The 13189-nt window shown below is 39.0% G+C and overlaps 1 protein-coding gene and 23 non-coding genes across 24 annotated transcripts in view; 1 reads left to right on the top strand and 23 right to left on the bottom strand.

Annotated features, from left to right (window-relative positions):
• ak5 (adenylate kinase 5) overlaps nucleotides 1-5417 on the top strand; it is a 97552-nt gene extending 92135 nt beyond the window's left edge. The window contains exons 12-14 of the mRNA XM_005811454.2: nucleotides 777-893; nucleotides 1148-1330; nucleotides 3897-5417. Coding sequence (XP_005811511.1) covers nucleotides 777-893; nucleotides 1148-1330; nucleotides 3897-3971 — 375 coding nt within the window. The 3' untranslated portion in view covers nucleotides 3972-5417. The remainder of the gene's footprint in view (nucleotides 1-776; nucleotides 894-1147; nucleotides 1331-3896) is intronic.
• A 642-nt stretch (nucleotides 5418-6059) lies between these two features.
• Nucleotides 6060-6146, bottom strand: trnar-ccu. The gene is given in 2 exon segments: nucleotides 6060-6095; nucleotides 6110-6146. It is a non-coding gene; the product is annotated as a tRNA-Arg (tRNA).
• Nucleotides 6147-6271: 125 nt separating this feature from the next.
• Nucleotides 6272-6358, bottom strand: trnar-ccu. The gene is given in 2 exon segments: nucleotides 6272-6307; nucleotides 6322-6358. It is a non-coding gene; the product is annotated as a tRNA-Arg (tRNA).
• A 125-nt stretch (nucleotides 6359-6483) lies between these two features.
• trnar-ccu lies at nucleotides 6484-6570 on the bottom strand. The gene is given in 2 exon segments: nucleotides 6484-6519; nucleotides 6534-6570. It is a non-coding gene; the product is annotated as a tRNA-Arg (tRNA).
• Nucleotides 6571-6693: 123 nt separating this feature from the next.
• Nucleotides 6694-6780, bottom strand: trnar-ucu. Its single transcript is given in 2 exon segments — nucleotides 6694-6729; nucleotides 6744-6780. It is a non-coding gene; the product is annotated as a tRNA-Arg (tRNA).
• A 124-nt stretch (nucleotides 6781-6904) lies between these two features.
• trnar-ucu lies at nucleotides 6905-6991 on the bottom strand. Its single transcript is given in 2 exon segments — nucleotides 6905-6940; nucleotides 6955-6991. It is a non-coding gene; the product is annotated as a tRNA-Arg (tRNA).
• Nucleotides 6992-7116: 125 nt separating this feature from the next.
• trnar-ccu lies at nucleotides 7117-7203 on the bottom strand. Its single transcript is given in 2 exon segments — nucleotides 7117-7152; nucleotides 7167-7203. It is a non-coding gene; the product is annotated as a tRNA-Arg (tRNA).
• Nucleotides 7204-7326: 123 nt separating this feature from the next.
• trnar-ucu lies at nucleotides 7327-7413 on the bottom strand. The gene is given in 2 exon segments: nucleotides 7327-7362; nucleotides 7377-7413. It is a non-coding gene; the product is annotated as a tRNA-Arg (tRNA).
• Nucleotides 7414-7749: 336 nt separating this feature from the next.
• trnar-ccu lies at nucleotides 7750-7836 on the bottom strand. The gene is given in 2 exon segments: nucleotides 7750-7785; nucleotides 7800-7836. It is a non-coding gene; the product is annotated as a tRNA-Arg (tRNA).
• A 541-nt stretch (nucleotides 7837-8377) lies between these two features.
• Nucleotides 8378-8464, bottom strand: trnar-ucu. The gene is given in 2 exon segments: nucleotides 8378-8413; nucleotides 8428-8464. It is a non-coding gene; the product is annotated as a tRNA-Arg (tRNA).
• Nucleotides 8465-8589: 125 nt separating this feature from the next.
• Nucleotides 8590-8676, bottom strand: trnar-ccu. The gene is given in 2 exon segments: nucleotides 8590-8625; nucleotides 8640-8676. It is a non-coding gene; the product is annotated as a tRNA-Arg (tRNA).
• A 125-nt stretch (nucleotides 8677-8801) lies between these two features.
• On the bottom strand, nucleotides 8802-8888 carry trnar-ccu. The gene is given in 2 exon segments: nucleotides 8802-8837; nucleotides 8852-8888. It is a non-coding gene; the product is annotated as a tRNA-Arg (tRNA).
• Nucleotides 8889-9013: 125 nt separating this feature from the next.
• On the bottom strand, nucleotides 9014-9100 carry trnar-ccu. Its single transcript is given in 2 exon segments — nucleotides 9014-9049; nucleotides 9064-9100. It is a non-coding gene; the product is annotated as a tRNA-Arg (tRNA).
• Nucleotides 9101-9225: 125 nt separating this feature from the next.
• trnar-ccu lies at nucleotides 9226-9312 on the bottom strand. Its single transcript is given in 2 exon segments — nucleotides 9226-9261; nucleotides 9276-9312. It is a non-coding gene; the product is annotated as a tRNA-Arg (tRNA).
• Nucleotides 9313-9437: 125 nt separating this feature from the next.
• Nucleotides 9438-9524, bottom strand: trnar-ucu. Its single transcript is given in 2 exon segments — nucleotides 9438-9473; nucleotides 9488-9524. It is a non-coding gene; the product is annotated as a tRNA-Arg (tRNA).
• Nucleotides 9525-9856: 332 nt separating this feature from the next.
• Nucleotides 9857-9943, bottom strand: trnar-ucu. The gene is given in 2 exon segments: nucleotides 9857-9892; nucleotides 9907-9943. It is a non-coding gene; the product is annotated as a tRNA-Arg (tRNA).
• Nucleotides 9944-10068: 125 nt separating this feature from the next.
• Nucleotides 10069-10155, bottom strand: trnar-ccu. The gene is given in 2 exon segments: nucleotides 10069-10104; nucleotides 10119-10155. It is a non-coding gene; the product is annotated as a tRNA-Arg (tRNA).
• A 334-nt stretch (nucleotides 10156-10489) lies between these two features.
• trnar-ucu lies at nucleotides 10490-10576 on the bottom strand. Its single transcript is given in 2 exon segments — nucleotides 10490-10525; nucleotides 10540-10576. It is a non-coding gene; the product is annotated as a tRNA-Arg (tRNA).
• Nucleotides 10577-11120: 544 nt separating this feature from the next.
• Nucleotides 11121-11207, bottom strand: trnar-ccu. The gene is given in 2 exon segments: nucleotides 11121-11156; nucleotides 11171-11207. It is a non-coding gene; the product is annotated as a tRNA-Arg (tRNA).
• Nucleotides 11208-11541: 334 nt separating this feature from the next.
• trnar-ucu lies at nucleotides 11542-11628 on the bottom strand. Its single transcript is given in 2 exon segments — nucleotides 11542-11577; nucleotides 11592-11628. It is a non-coding gene; the product is annotated as a tRNA-Arg (tRNA).
• Nucleotides 11629-12172: 544 nt separating this feature from the next.
• On the bottom strand, nucleotides 12173-12259 carry trnar-ccu. The gene is given in 2 exon segments: nucleotides 12173-12208; nucleotides 12223-12259. It is a non-coding gene; the product is annotated as a tRNA-Arg (tRNA).
• A 125-nt stretch (nucleotides 12260-12384) lies between these two features.
• Nucleotides 12385-12471, bottom strand: trnar-ccu. Its single transcript is given in 2 exon segments — nucleotides 12385-12420; nucleotides 12435-12471. It is a non-coding gene; the product is annotated as a tRNA-Arg (tRNA).
• A 125-nt stretch (nucleotides 12472-12596) lies between these two features.
• trnar-ucu lies at nucleotides 12597-12683 on the bottom strand. Its single transcript is given in 2 exon segments — nucleotides 12597-12632; nucleotides 12647-12683. It is a non-coding gene; the product is annotated as a tRNA-Arg (tRNA).
• A 332-nt stretch (nucleotides 12684-13015) lies between these two features.
• trnar-ucu lies at nucleotides 13016-13102 on the bottom strand. Its single transcript is given in 2 exon segments — nucleotides 13016-13051; nucleotides 13066-13102. It is a non-coding gene; the product is annotated as a tRNA-Arg (tRNA).
• Between the last annotated feature and the right edge of the window lie 87 nt (nucleotides 13103-13189).

Here is a 13189-nt window from a genome sequence, read left to right as displayed (position 1 = left end):
AATCAAACTATGGGAATAAACATATGGATGTGAATCCCTGGCAGTTTTCTAATAATAATTTGGTTTTTTTTAGTCATACATCAAGATTTAAAGGAGATCTATTATGTAAATTTCACATTTTGCACATTTTTATACTTCCATTTGTGCCTCTACTGCTTCTAAAAACAGACACATAGAACCATTATTTGGCAATAGTTCATGTTTTTTTGGTGTCTGGAAAATGAACCATTTCAAAAAACCTGCCGATTCTGAGTCACATTCAACAGGCACTGCAGTTACCTAGCAACCCTAGTCGAGCCCAAGCCCGTTACCTAGCAACCCAAACAGAGTTCTTTCCATTACCTAGCAACTCAAGCTGAGCCAAGGCCCGTTACCTAGCAGCCCATGCAGAGTTCCAGCACGTTTGGTCAGCTGGATTTCCCGCTGTATGCGCTGCACAATGGCTGCTAGAAAAGACAAGTGTTCTGTTGTTCACTTACCATCCAGAAACCACATTCTTGTTGGTTGTGCATGAGGCCCTACTTCTGCTTTTCAAAGATGTAAGGTTGTATAATAGTTTATCTGTTTGCAGCCATTTTCAAGTGCAAGTGTAAACGTTGAGTTGGTGGATGTTACAGTGACAAAAGGCCCTAAAGCAGCTCATTCTGAAAGAAGCTCGCAATCAGAACTGACCAGACAAAAAAATCTCATGATCTAAGAATGATTTTGTGCAAAAAAAAGCATAGTAGGTCACCTTCAATTCATAACATGATGAATTATTTGTGTTGAATCTCTAGGAGACGCTGCTGGAGCTGCTGTGTGACGCCGTGGCGTCTGCGGTCCGACAGGGAAAGGGTCTGGTGGTGAGCGGTTTCCCCAGAGACCTGAAGCAGGCGGAGGAGTACGAAGCCAAGGCAAGGCAGCACACCGACACTGACCCCACATCTGGTCAGAAACATGAATAAAAGATGGAAAAGTCAGAAAAGTTCATCCAAAGAGGAGGGAAGCGAATGAGTCAGTCATGCAGCACAGACAGTCAGAGCTATAAATAGGTGTTAAAGGTGATATTTGCAAGAAGAGATGAGGCAAACAGAAAGAAATGAGATGTTCAGAGTCGGGATTTGTCACATACGGATCCACTGAGACGTTTTCTCCTCTGTGGGATCAGATGGGGGAACCGAGTGCCGTGGTTCTGCTGAGCTGTTCTCCAGAGACGATGACCAACAGGGTCCAGAGCCGCAGCAGATCCTCCTTGTCCTCAGAGAACGCCCTGCAGAGGAGAGCCGAGAGCTTCTGCAGCGACGCCCAGGCCGTCATCGCTCACTATGAACGCAAAATGCTGCTGCACACCGTAAGACAGGGCGAGGGTTCAATTCCCTACGGATCCACTGTAAATCCACTCAACTCTAAACTCAAAAACACCAAATCTGTCTAGTTTCAGGTGCAAATATCTTAGCACACCTGAATTAAGAAAAAAACAACTTCCAAGTAACTTTTCAGCTTGTTTTAAGTCAATAATTCTTGAATATATGTTAAAACTGCTAGTTACATGAGTTAAATAATCTTCCAGTGGAACCAGACGTTTTTCATCAATTTTAATGAATTATTTACTTAAAACAAGTTATATTTAGCTGAAAAGTTAGCTGGAAGTTAGTTATGTCTAGATATTTGCTCTAGAAACTAAACACAAAATATTTGGTAAGATTTTGTGTTTTTGCAGTGAACACCACTTTGCATTTTATATTTTCCCCCTCCTTTGAACCTTTGAATTATATTTTTAAGGATTTTACTTACATAAAGAAAAAAATAAACAACACAGAAATATTTTATGTAATTTGAATAATCTTTTCACCTAAAGTTATTTATTTCACCTTTAATTATCTGCTAAAAGCACATTTCCTTATCTCAGTGCAACTTCCACCTAACTTCAAACTTTAAACCCCAACTTTTTTAATTTAAAGAGTAAAGAGAAATAATTACAACAGCAGAGGTGTCCAATCTTCTTCTCCAGTCTATAAACTGTAAGCAGCTTTCTATCATCTACACACCACAGCCGGATAATTGGGAATATTATTGCTGCTTTCAAAGGTCAGCTGTGACCTTAAAGGCAACATCTGACTCACTGAGGGCTTCACACACCTCACTGATGTTCCCACTAACACGGGGGCAAGTCAAAAACCACAGACCTTCTATTTGGAGATGACCCGCTTCTTTAAAAATAAGCTGTCTGAACGTTTGAAATGCCACATCAGCTGTATGCATGCGTGAGTCTGTGTGTGTGTGTGGGGGGGGGGGGGTGAGTGTGTGGGTGTGTGAGTCTCTGTGTGTGTGAGTCTCTGTGTGTGTGAGTGTGCTTAAATGCCAAGACAGGTACTGAGGCAAGCCCAGACCTGGCTAAAAGGGTTTTTCCATTTAATATAAATACACAAATAAAGATTTATGTAACCTTTCAAATAAAACATTAATTACTAATAGAAAGTAAACAATAATTATGTAAATGGTAGCTACATTTCCATTGATCGTTGAGCTGTCCTCGTCCTGAGATTTAAGTTTTCACCGGCTAGGCAGCAAGATAATGATGCTCCAATAACCAGACTTCTCTTTCTTTCTTTTTGCTTGTTTGTCGAAGAATGGCGTCTGACCACTGCCTTCACTGTGACCATCGTAAAACTGAAATATACATTGAATTAGCAATGTTAGCTAATTCAATGTATTAGCTAACATTGCAAACTAGCCGTGTTTACTGCAAGCTAACCGATACTTACGAACAAATCTCGTCCAAAACAACAACGTATCAAGGTGATGTCAGTTTAATATAGGAACTCTTCGGTATTACGTTCCGCCATCTTGGATCTCTGTTTACCTTTTTCAGCGTAACCAAACATGTATGAAAACATCCACCAGGGGGAGTTCTAATGTGGTTTACAAAAAAACGTGATCCAATTTAACATGTAAAAGGCAGAATAAACATATAATTACGCAATTTCACGTTTTGAAAATAAAATTGGCAATTTTGGAAAAACAAAAAACTCGTGTCACATGATCAACAACCGGATGTTGACATAAGAAAACCACAGGAAGTAGTAGGAGCATGATTTTAATGATTTATCTTAAACAAACTTATTCATGTGTGATTTTTATTGCTTTTTAAAATTTAATTTAAGCACCACGATTTCAGAATTGTGTCTCTTCGGCATTAGTGGAATATTGACAACATTTTATGCACATTTGAAACTGAAACGCAGCTAGCACCATGTGGAAAATGTAGAAACGCCCACTTTAGTCTGCAAAGAACCTCCTCTCCATCAAACAGTTTAATGGCTGAAAAAAAGTGGGGGAGACAGAGGACACTGATACAAAAGGTGTGGGAGTCCCTACTGCATCAAATTAATACAAAAATAAACAAAGCTGGCTCTTTTAGGAGAAATATTTTAAGTAGTCTGATGTGTTCCTCTTCTGACACACCTGCTAATTACCTAATTTTTAATTCAGATATGTTGAAGCAGACACACCACATTTCCCATGTCTTTCTTGCTCTTGCATTTTCCATAGGAAATATAGGAATAATTACGAAGAGGGTTAGGGCCACCGAGAAAAAAAAATAATTCTGAGATTAAAGTCAGAATTCTGAGATTAAAGTCAGAATTCTGACTTTCTGACTTTAATCTCAGAATTCTGACTTTAAACTCAGAATTCTGACTTTAATCTCAGAATTCTGACTTTAATCTCAGAATTATTTTTTTTCTTTTTTTGGTGGCCCTAATCTTCTTCCGTGGAATAATAGAAAGTTGGCGACTGCAAGATAAAACAAACAAATAAAAAATAAAATAAACAGCTTCTAGTCCAGGCTGGGCTATGAGCCCTCTGTAGAAATGCTAAATAGTTTCTGAAAGTCTTTTGTTTGTCTCTGTCTGCAGATTGACGCCGAGCGGTCGCCACCTGAGGTTTTTGTCCAGCTCTGCCAAGCCATAGAGTCTTCTGCCATCTTCTGATTTCCACCGTTTACACCAGGCGTGTCCATTGTCCAGGACTGATATTGTGTGGCCACCAGTCACAATTCGAAAAGTACACAAGTTTTGATGCAGATGGAGACCTTTTGTTTTAAATCAGGGTAAAATGATTACAAACAAGTTAAAATCTTCTTGTATGGAAAATGTTTGATGCAATACAACGTATTCATCTTTTTATTACCACGCTTTCTGTATTCTCTTTAATTTTATAGTAAATAAGAACAAATCTATTTAATAATTTTTATTTAAAATTTGCTTTTAATGTATTACACCTGGTTAAAGTTTGATCCCAAACCTGACCTAAATCCTATTTTTATAACTGAGACTTCTTTGCCCCCCAAATAAGCCATTATAATGCAAATCTTTTTTAACTTGTGGGTATACAATGATTTACACACCCTATTCTTTAAAAATGTATACTTTATTTGTTTTTTACTGCAAAAATACAAAATATGGCCAAATATTTCGTGTCTAGTTTCTTGTGCAGATATCTTAGAACATTTTTGAGTTTTGTCTCAAATAAGACAAAACTCACTTTCATGTAACTTCTCAGAGATGTAGCTTGTTTTAAGTAAATAATTTATTAATATCAATGGAAAAAGTACTAATTCCACTGGCAGACTATGTCACTTATAAGACAATTTTCCTATGTTATATGTGAAATAATCACAATTAAGAAATTACTGACCAAAACAACCTCCTATATTTTGTTGAAAAGTTACTTATTAGTTAGTTTTGTCTTATTTCAAGTGTAAAATATTTGCATAAGAAACTAGTAAGATTTTGTATTTTTGTAGTGTTTTAATTATTGTGTGCTTAATTTATTATTTTAGAAATTGCATATTTGTTTAGCCCACAAGTAAATCTGTCTTTACAATTTTGACCCATTTGACAAAAAGTTTGGACACTCCTGGTTTACACCCTGATGTTCAGCCGCTTGAAGACCTTCTTCTTCTTCTTTCACCTCCACCTCACTCACACCTGCACCAGCTTATTGAACTTTTGTGGTATGCATGCCTCACCTGCAATCAGTTGCTCCCTCCTCTTCATTTTGCTTCTCCCACTTCCTGTTCCTCACATCAACTTCAGTATAATGCTGCCAACTGCCGGACCGAGGCTCATAACTGTACAGAAAAAACAGCGACCCCTGCTGCCACTGGGTGCACGCTGATCGTTTCCACCAGAGATTGGGGACGTCGGTGTGTGTTCATTCTTGTGCTCAGCACTTTGCTTTGTATCGTAACAAGCATGCAGATCTAACAGTTAAAGCTTAAAACTGCCTTTTGTGCATTAAATAAAAAAGCAGCGGAGTATTAAAAGTATTAGGATTACTGCATTTGTGTGTTTTACAAGCTCCATATACGGGTTCTTGTTTGAGTCTGGTAATCTGACATTCTAATAAAGCCTGTGCATTTGTTAAATCGAGTATTTCATAGTGTTGTTTGTTGTGTCGCTCACCCAGTGATCCGGCAGCGCCATCTGCTGGAGCAAAAAAAGCAACACATGGTGTCAATGTCAGAAAGTTCCCTGCAACTCACAGTAGAGACATGACTACGACTCACAGCGATACATGTAAACAGTATAAACAATAAAATAAAAAAGGAAGAACATTATATAATTAATGTCATAATACTCCTAAGGAAATACCACATACACAAATCTAAAATTACTCATACGACTCCGTCTTCAATGGCGTTACAAAAAGTCTGAACAGTAAATCGTAAACACCTCTGATTCCATGAAGAAGGATAAACAAGATTTTAAATATTTCTGCAGTAATACAGTAAAACAACTCATTTATTTTTGACTCTTTTTGGCAAATAAGTAATTGTTTACATCAACTAAATTTCTTCTTTATTTAATTAGGACATTAGCTTGTATTTTTTGAAAATGTGTGCGACAGGTGAGGATTTTATTAATATGTTATCCATTGCGCCACAGAGCCCTTGGTCATGGCACATTTTCAATACTACTACAGACTTTTTTTATTAGTTCAGAAGAACAAATAGAATTTCCGGAACACCTGTACGACAGGTGAGGATTTTAATATGTGATAATTGCATAATGCAACGACTCTGGTGGGACTTGAACCCACAACCTTTGAATCACTTCATTCTGACTAGGAGTCCAATGCGCTATCCATTGCGCCACAGAGCCCTTGGGCATGCTAGTGTTTCAATACTACTACAGACTTTTTTTATTAGTTCAGAAGAACAAATAGAATTTCCGGAACACCTGTACGACAGGTGAGGATTTTAATATGTGATATATGCAAAATGCAACGACTCTGGTGGGACTTGAACCCACAACCTTTGAATCACTTCATTCTGACTAGGAGTCCAATGCGCTATCCATTGCGCCACAGAGCCCTTGGGCATGCTAGAGTTTCAATACTACTACAGACTTTTTTTATTAGTTAAAAAGAACAAATAGAATTTCCGGAAGACCTGTGCGACAGGTGAGGATTTTAATATGTGATAATTGCATAATGCAATGACTCTGGTGGGACTCGAACCCACAACCTTTGAATCACTTCATTCTGACTAGGAGTCCAATGCGCTATCCATTGCGCCACAGAGACCATGGTCATGGTGGAGTTTCAATACCACTATAGACTTTCTTTAATTTGGTCAGTAGAGAAATTTCCTGAAAATGTGTGCCACAGGTGAGGATTTTTTTAATATGTTAGAATTGCATAACGCAGCGACTCTAGTGGGTCTCGAACCCACAACCTTTGAATCACTTCAACCTGTCTAGAAGCCCAATGCGCTATCCATTGCGCCACAGAGCCCTTGTTACTGCGAGAATTTCAATACCACTACAGACTTTTTTTAATTAGGTCAGTAGAATGAATTTCCGGAAAATGTGTATGACAGGTGAAGATTTTATTAATATGTTAGAATTGCATAATGCAACAACTCTAGTGGGACTCGAACCCACAACCTTTGAATCACTTCATCCTGTCTAGAAGTCCAATGCGCTATCCATTGCGCCACAGAGCCCTTGGGCATGCTAGAGTTTCAATACTACTACAGACTTTTTTGATTAGTTAAAAAGAACAAATAGAATTTCCAGAAGACCTGTGCGACAGGTGAGGAATTTCATATGTGAGAATTGCATAATGCAACGATTCTGGTGGGACTTGAACCCACAACCTTTGAATCACTTCATTCTGACTAGGAGTCCAATGCGCTATCCATTGCGCCACAGAGCCCATGGTCATGGTAGAGTTTCAATACCACTATAGACTTTCTTTAATTTGGTCAGTAGAGAAACTTCCTCAAAATGTGTGCGACAGGTGAGGATTTTATTAATATGTTAGAATTGCATAATGCAGCGACTCTAGTGGGAGTCAAACCCACAACCTTTGAATTACCTCAACCTGTCTAGAAGTCCAATGCGCTATCCATTGCGCCACAGAGCCCTTGTTACTGTGAGAATTTCAATACCACTACAGACTTTTTTTAATTAGGTCAGTAGAATGAATTTCCGGAAAATGTGTATGACAGGTGAAGATTTTATTAATATGTTAGAATTGCATAATGCAACAACTCTTGTGGGACTCGAACCCACAACCTTTGAATCACTTCATCCTGTCTAGAAGTCCAATGCGCTATCCATTGCGCCACAGTGCACTTGGGCATGCTAGAGTTTCAATACTACTACAGACTTTTTTGATTAGTTAAAAAGAACAAATAGAATTTCCAGAAGACCTGTGCGACAGGTGAGGATTTTAATATGTGAGAATTGCATAATGCAACGATTCTGGTGGGACTTGAACCCACAACCTTTGAATCACTTCATTCTGACTAGGAGTCCAATGTGCTATCCATTGCGCCACAGAGCCCATGGTCATGGTAGAGTTTCAATACCACTATAGACTTTCTTTAATTTCGTCAGTAGAGAACCTTCCTGAAAATGTGTGCCACAGGTGAGGATTTTATTAATATGTTAGAATTGCATAATGCAGAGACTCTAGTGGCACTCGAACCCACAACCTTTGAATTACCTCAACCTGTCTAGAAGTCCAATGCGCTACCCATTGCGCCACAGAGCCCTTGTTACTGTGAGAATTTCAATACCACTACAGACTTTTTTTAATTAGGTCAGTAGAATGAATTTCCGGAAAATGTGTATGACAGGTGAAGATTTTATTAATATGTTAGAATTGCATAATGCAGCGACTCTAGTGGGACTCAAACCCACAACCTTTGAATCACTTCAACCTGTCTAGAAGTCCAATGCACTATCCGTTGCACCACAGGTCATGGTAGATTTTCAATACTACTACAGACTTTTTTTATTAGTTAAGAAGAACAAATAGAATTTCCGGAACACCTGTACGACAGGTGAAGATTTTATTAATATGTTAGAATTGCATAATGCAACGACTCTGGTGGGACTCAAACCCACAACCTTAGAATCACTTCAACCTGTCTAGAAGTCCAATGCGCTATCCATTGCGCCACAGAGCCCTTCGTCATGGCACATTTTCAATACTACTACAGACTTTTTTTATTAGTTCAGAAGAACAAATAGAATTTCCGGAACACCTGTACGACAGGTGAGGATTTTAATATGTGATAATTGCATAATGCAACGACTCTGGTGGGACTTGAACCCACAACCTTTGAATCACTTCATTCTGACTAGGAGTCCAATGCGCTATCCATTGCGCCACAGAGCCCTTGGGCATGCTAGAGTTTCAATACTACTACAGACTTTTTTTATTAGTTCAGAAGAACAAATAGAATTTCCGGAACACCTGTACGACAGGTGAGGATTTTAATATGTGATAATTGCAAAATGCAACGACTCTGGTGGGACTTGAACCCACAACCTTTGAATCACTTCATTCTGACTAGGAGTCCAATGCGCTATCCATTGCGCCACAGAGCCCTTGGGCATGCTAGAGTTTCAATACTACTACAGACTTTTTTTATTAGTTCAGAAGAACAAATAGAATTTCCGGAACACCTGTACGACAGGTGAGGATTTTAATATGTGATAATTGCAAAATGCAACGACTCTGGTGGGACTCGAACCCACAACCTTTGAATCACTTCATTCAGACTAGGAGTCCAATGCGCTTTCCATTGCGCCACAGAGCCCTTGGTCATGGCACATTTTCAATACTACTACAGACTTTTTTGATTAGTTCAGAAGAACAAATAGAATTTCCGGAACACCTGTACGACAGGTGAGGATTTTAATATGTGATAATTGCATAATGCAACGACTCTGGTGGGACTTGAACCCACAACCTTTGAATCACTTCATTCTGACTAGGAGTCCAATGCGCTATCCATTGCGCCACAGAGCCCTTGGTCATGGCACATTTTCAATACTACTACAGACTTTTTTGATTAGTTAAAAAGAACAAATAGAATTTCCGGAAGACCTGTGCGACAGGTGAGGATTTTAATATGTTAGAATTGCATAATGCAGCGACTCTAGTGGGACTCGAACCCACAACCTTTGAATCACTTCAACCTGTCTAGAAGTCCAATGCGCTATCCATTGCGCCACAGAGCCCTTGTTAATGTGAGAGTTTCAATACCACTACAGAATTTTTTTAATTAGGTCAGTAGAATGAATTTCCGGAAAATGTGTATGACAGGTGAAGATTTTATTAATATGTTAGAATTGCGTAATGCAATGACTCTAGTGAGACTCAAACCCACAACCTTTGAATCACTTCAACCTGTCTAGAAGTCCAATGCACTATCCGTTGCACCACAGGTCATGGTAGATTTTCAATACTACTACAGAATTTTTTTTATTAGTTCAGAAGAACAAATAGAATTTCCGGAACACCTGTATGACAGGTGAAGATTTTATTAAAATGTTAGAATTGCATAATGCAATGACTCTAGTGGGACTCGAACCCACAACCTTTGAATCACTTCTACCTGTCTAGAAGTCCAATGCGCTATCCATTGCGCCACAGAGCCCTTGGTCATGGCACATTTTCAATACTACTACAAACTTTTTTTATTAGTTAAAAAGAACAAAAAGAATTTCCGGAAGACCTGTGCGACAGGTGAGGATTTTAATATGTGATAATTGCATAATGCAATGACTCTGGTGGGACTTGAACCCACAACCTTTGAATCACTTCATTCTGACTAGGAGTCCAATGCGCTATCCATTGCGCCACAGAGCCCATGGTCATGGAGGAGTTTCAATACCACTATAGACTTTCTTTAATTTGGTCAGTAGAGAAATTTCCTGAAAATGTGTGCCACAGGTGAGGATTTTTTTAATATGTTAGAATTGCATAATGCAGCGACTCTAGTGGGACTCGAACTCACAACCTTTGAATCATTTCAACCTGTCTAGAAGTCCAATGAGCTATCCATTGCGCCACAGAGCCCTTGTTACTGCGAGAGTTTCAATACCACTACAGACTTTTTTTAATTAGGTCAGTAGAATGAATTTCCGGAAAATGTGTATGACAGGTGAAGATTTTATTAATATGTTAGAATTGCATAATGCAACGACTCTAGTGGGACTCGAACCCACAACCTTTGAATCACTTCAACCTGTCTAGAAGTCCAATGCGCTATCCATTGCGCCACAGAGCCCTTGTTAATGCGAGAGTATCAATACCACTACAGACTTTTTTTAATTAGGTCAGTAGAATGAATTTCTGGAAAATGTGTGCGACAGGTCAGGATTTTGTTAATATGTTAGAATTGCATAATGCAATGACTCTGGTGGGCCTCGAACCCACAACCTTTGAATCACTTCCACCTGTCTAGAAGTCCACTGCGCTATCCATTGCGCCACAGAACCCTTATTAATACGATTGTTTCAATACCACTACAGACTTTTTTTAATTAGGTCAGTAGAACGAATTTCTGGAAAATGTGTGCGAGAGGTCAGGATTTTATTAATATGAATTGCGTAATGCAACTACTCTAGTGGGGATCGAACCCACAACCTTTGAATCACTTCAACCTGACTAGGAATCCAGTGCGCTATCCATTGCGCCACAGAGGCCTTGGTCATGGCACATTTTCAATACTACTACAGACTTTTTTTTATTAGTTCAGAAGAACAAATAGAATTTCCGGAACACCTGTACGACAGGTGAGGATTTTAATATGTGATAATTGCAAAATGCAACGACTCTGGTGGGACTTGAACCCACAACCTTTGAATCACTTCTTTCTGACTAGGAGTCCAATGCGCTATCCATTGCGCCACAGAGCCCATGGTCATGGAGGAGTTTCAATACCACTATAGACTTTCTTTAATTTGGTCAGTAGAGAAATTTCCTGAAAATGTGTGCCACAGGTGAGGATTTTTTTAATATGTTAGAATTGCATAATGCAGCGACTCTAGTGGGACTCGAACTCACAACCTTTGAATCATTTCAACCTGTCTAGAAGTCCAATGAGCTATCCATTGCGCCACAGAGCCCTTGTTACTGCGAGAGTTTCAATACCACTACAGACTTTTTTTAATTAGGTCAGTAGAATGAATTTCCGGAAAATGTGTATGACAGGTGAAGATTTTATTAATATGTTAGAATTGCATAATGCAACGACTCTAGTGGGACTCGAACCCACAACCTTTGAATCACTTCAACCTGTCTAGAAGTCCAATGCGCTATCCATTGCGCCACAGAGCCCTTGTTAATGCGAGAGTATCAATACCACTACAGACTTTTTTTAATTAGGTCAGTAGAATGAATTTCTGGAAAATGTGTGCGACAGGTCAGGATTTTGTTAATATGTTAGAATTGCATAATGCAATGACTCTGGTGGGCCTCGAACCCACAACCTTTGAATCACTTCCACCTGTCTAGAAGTCCACTGCGCTATCCATTGCGCCACAGAACCCTTATTAATACGATTGTTTCAATACCACTACAGACTTTTTTTAATTAGGTCAGTAGAACGAATTTCTGGAAAATGTGTGCGAGAGGTCAGGATTTTATTAATATGAATTGCGTAATGCAACTACTCTAGTGGGGATCGAACCCACAACCTTTGAATCACTTCAACCTGACTAGGAATCCAGTGCGCTATCCATTGCGCCACAGAGGCCTTGGTCATGGCACATTTTCAATACTACTACAGACTTTTTTTTATTAGTTCAGAAGAACAAATAGAATTTCCGGAACACCTGTACGACAGGTGAGGATTTTAATATGTGATAATTGCAAAATGCAACGACTGTGGTGGGACTTGAACCCACAACCTTTGAATCACTTCATTCAGACTAGGAGTCCAATGCGCTATCCATTGCGCCACAGAGCCCTTGGTCATGGCACATTTTCAATACTACTACAGACTTTTTTGATTAGTTCAGAAGAACAAATAGAATTTCCGGAACACCTGTACGACAGGTGAGGATTTTAATATGTGATAATTGCATAATGCAACGACTCTGGTGGGACTTGAACCCACAACCTTTGAATCACTTCATTCTGACTAGGAGTCCAATGCGCTATCCATTGCGCCACAGAGCCCTTGGTCATGGCACATTTTCAATACTACTACAGACTTTTTTGATTAGTTAAAAAGAACAAATAGAATTTCCGGAAGACCTGTGCGACAGGTGAGGATTTTAATATGTTAGAATTGCATAATGCAGCGACTCTAGTGGGACTCGAACCCACAACCTTTGAATCACTTCAACCTGTCTAGAAGTCCAATGCGCTATCCATTGCGCCACAGAGCCCTTGTTAATGTGAGAGTTTCAATACCACTACAGAATTTTTTTAATTAGGTCAGTAGAATGAATTTCCGGAAAATGTGTATGACAGGTGAAGATTTTATTAATATGTTAGAATTGCGTAATGCAATGACTCTAGTGAGACTCAAACCCACAACCTTTGAATCACTTCAACCTGTCTAGAAGTCCAATGCACTATCCGTTGCACCACAGGTCATGGTAGATTTTCAATACTACTACAGAATTTTTTTTATTAGTTCAGAAGAACAAATAGAATTTCCGGAACACCTGTACGACAGGTGAAGATTTTATTAAAATGTTAGAATTGCATAATGCAATGACTCTAGTGGGACTCGAACCCACAACCTTTGAATCACTTCTACCTGTCTAGAAGTCCAATGCGCTATCCATTGCGCCACAGAGCCCTTGGTCATGGCACATTTTCAATACTACTACAGACTTTTTTTATTAGTTAAAAAGAACAAAAAGAATTTCCGGAAGACCTGTGCGAC

The sequence above is a fragment of the Xiphophorus maculatus genome, chromosome 6 (genome assembly GCF_002775205.1).
Source record: "Xiphophorus maculatus strain JP 163 A chromosome 6, X_maculatus-5.0-male, whole genome shotgun sequence".
NCBI classification, from domain to species: domain Eukaryota; kingdom Metazoa; phylum Chordata; class Actinopteri; order Cyprinodontiformes; family Poeciliidae; genus Xiphophorus; species Xiphophorus maculatus.
The sequence above is the reverse complement of the archived record's forward strand: the minus strand, read 5'-3'. Positions and strand labels throughout refer to the sequence as shown.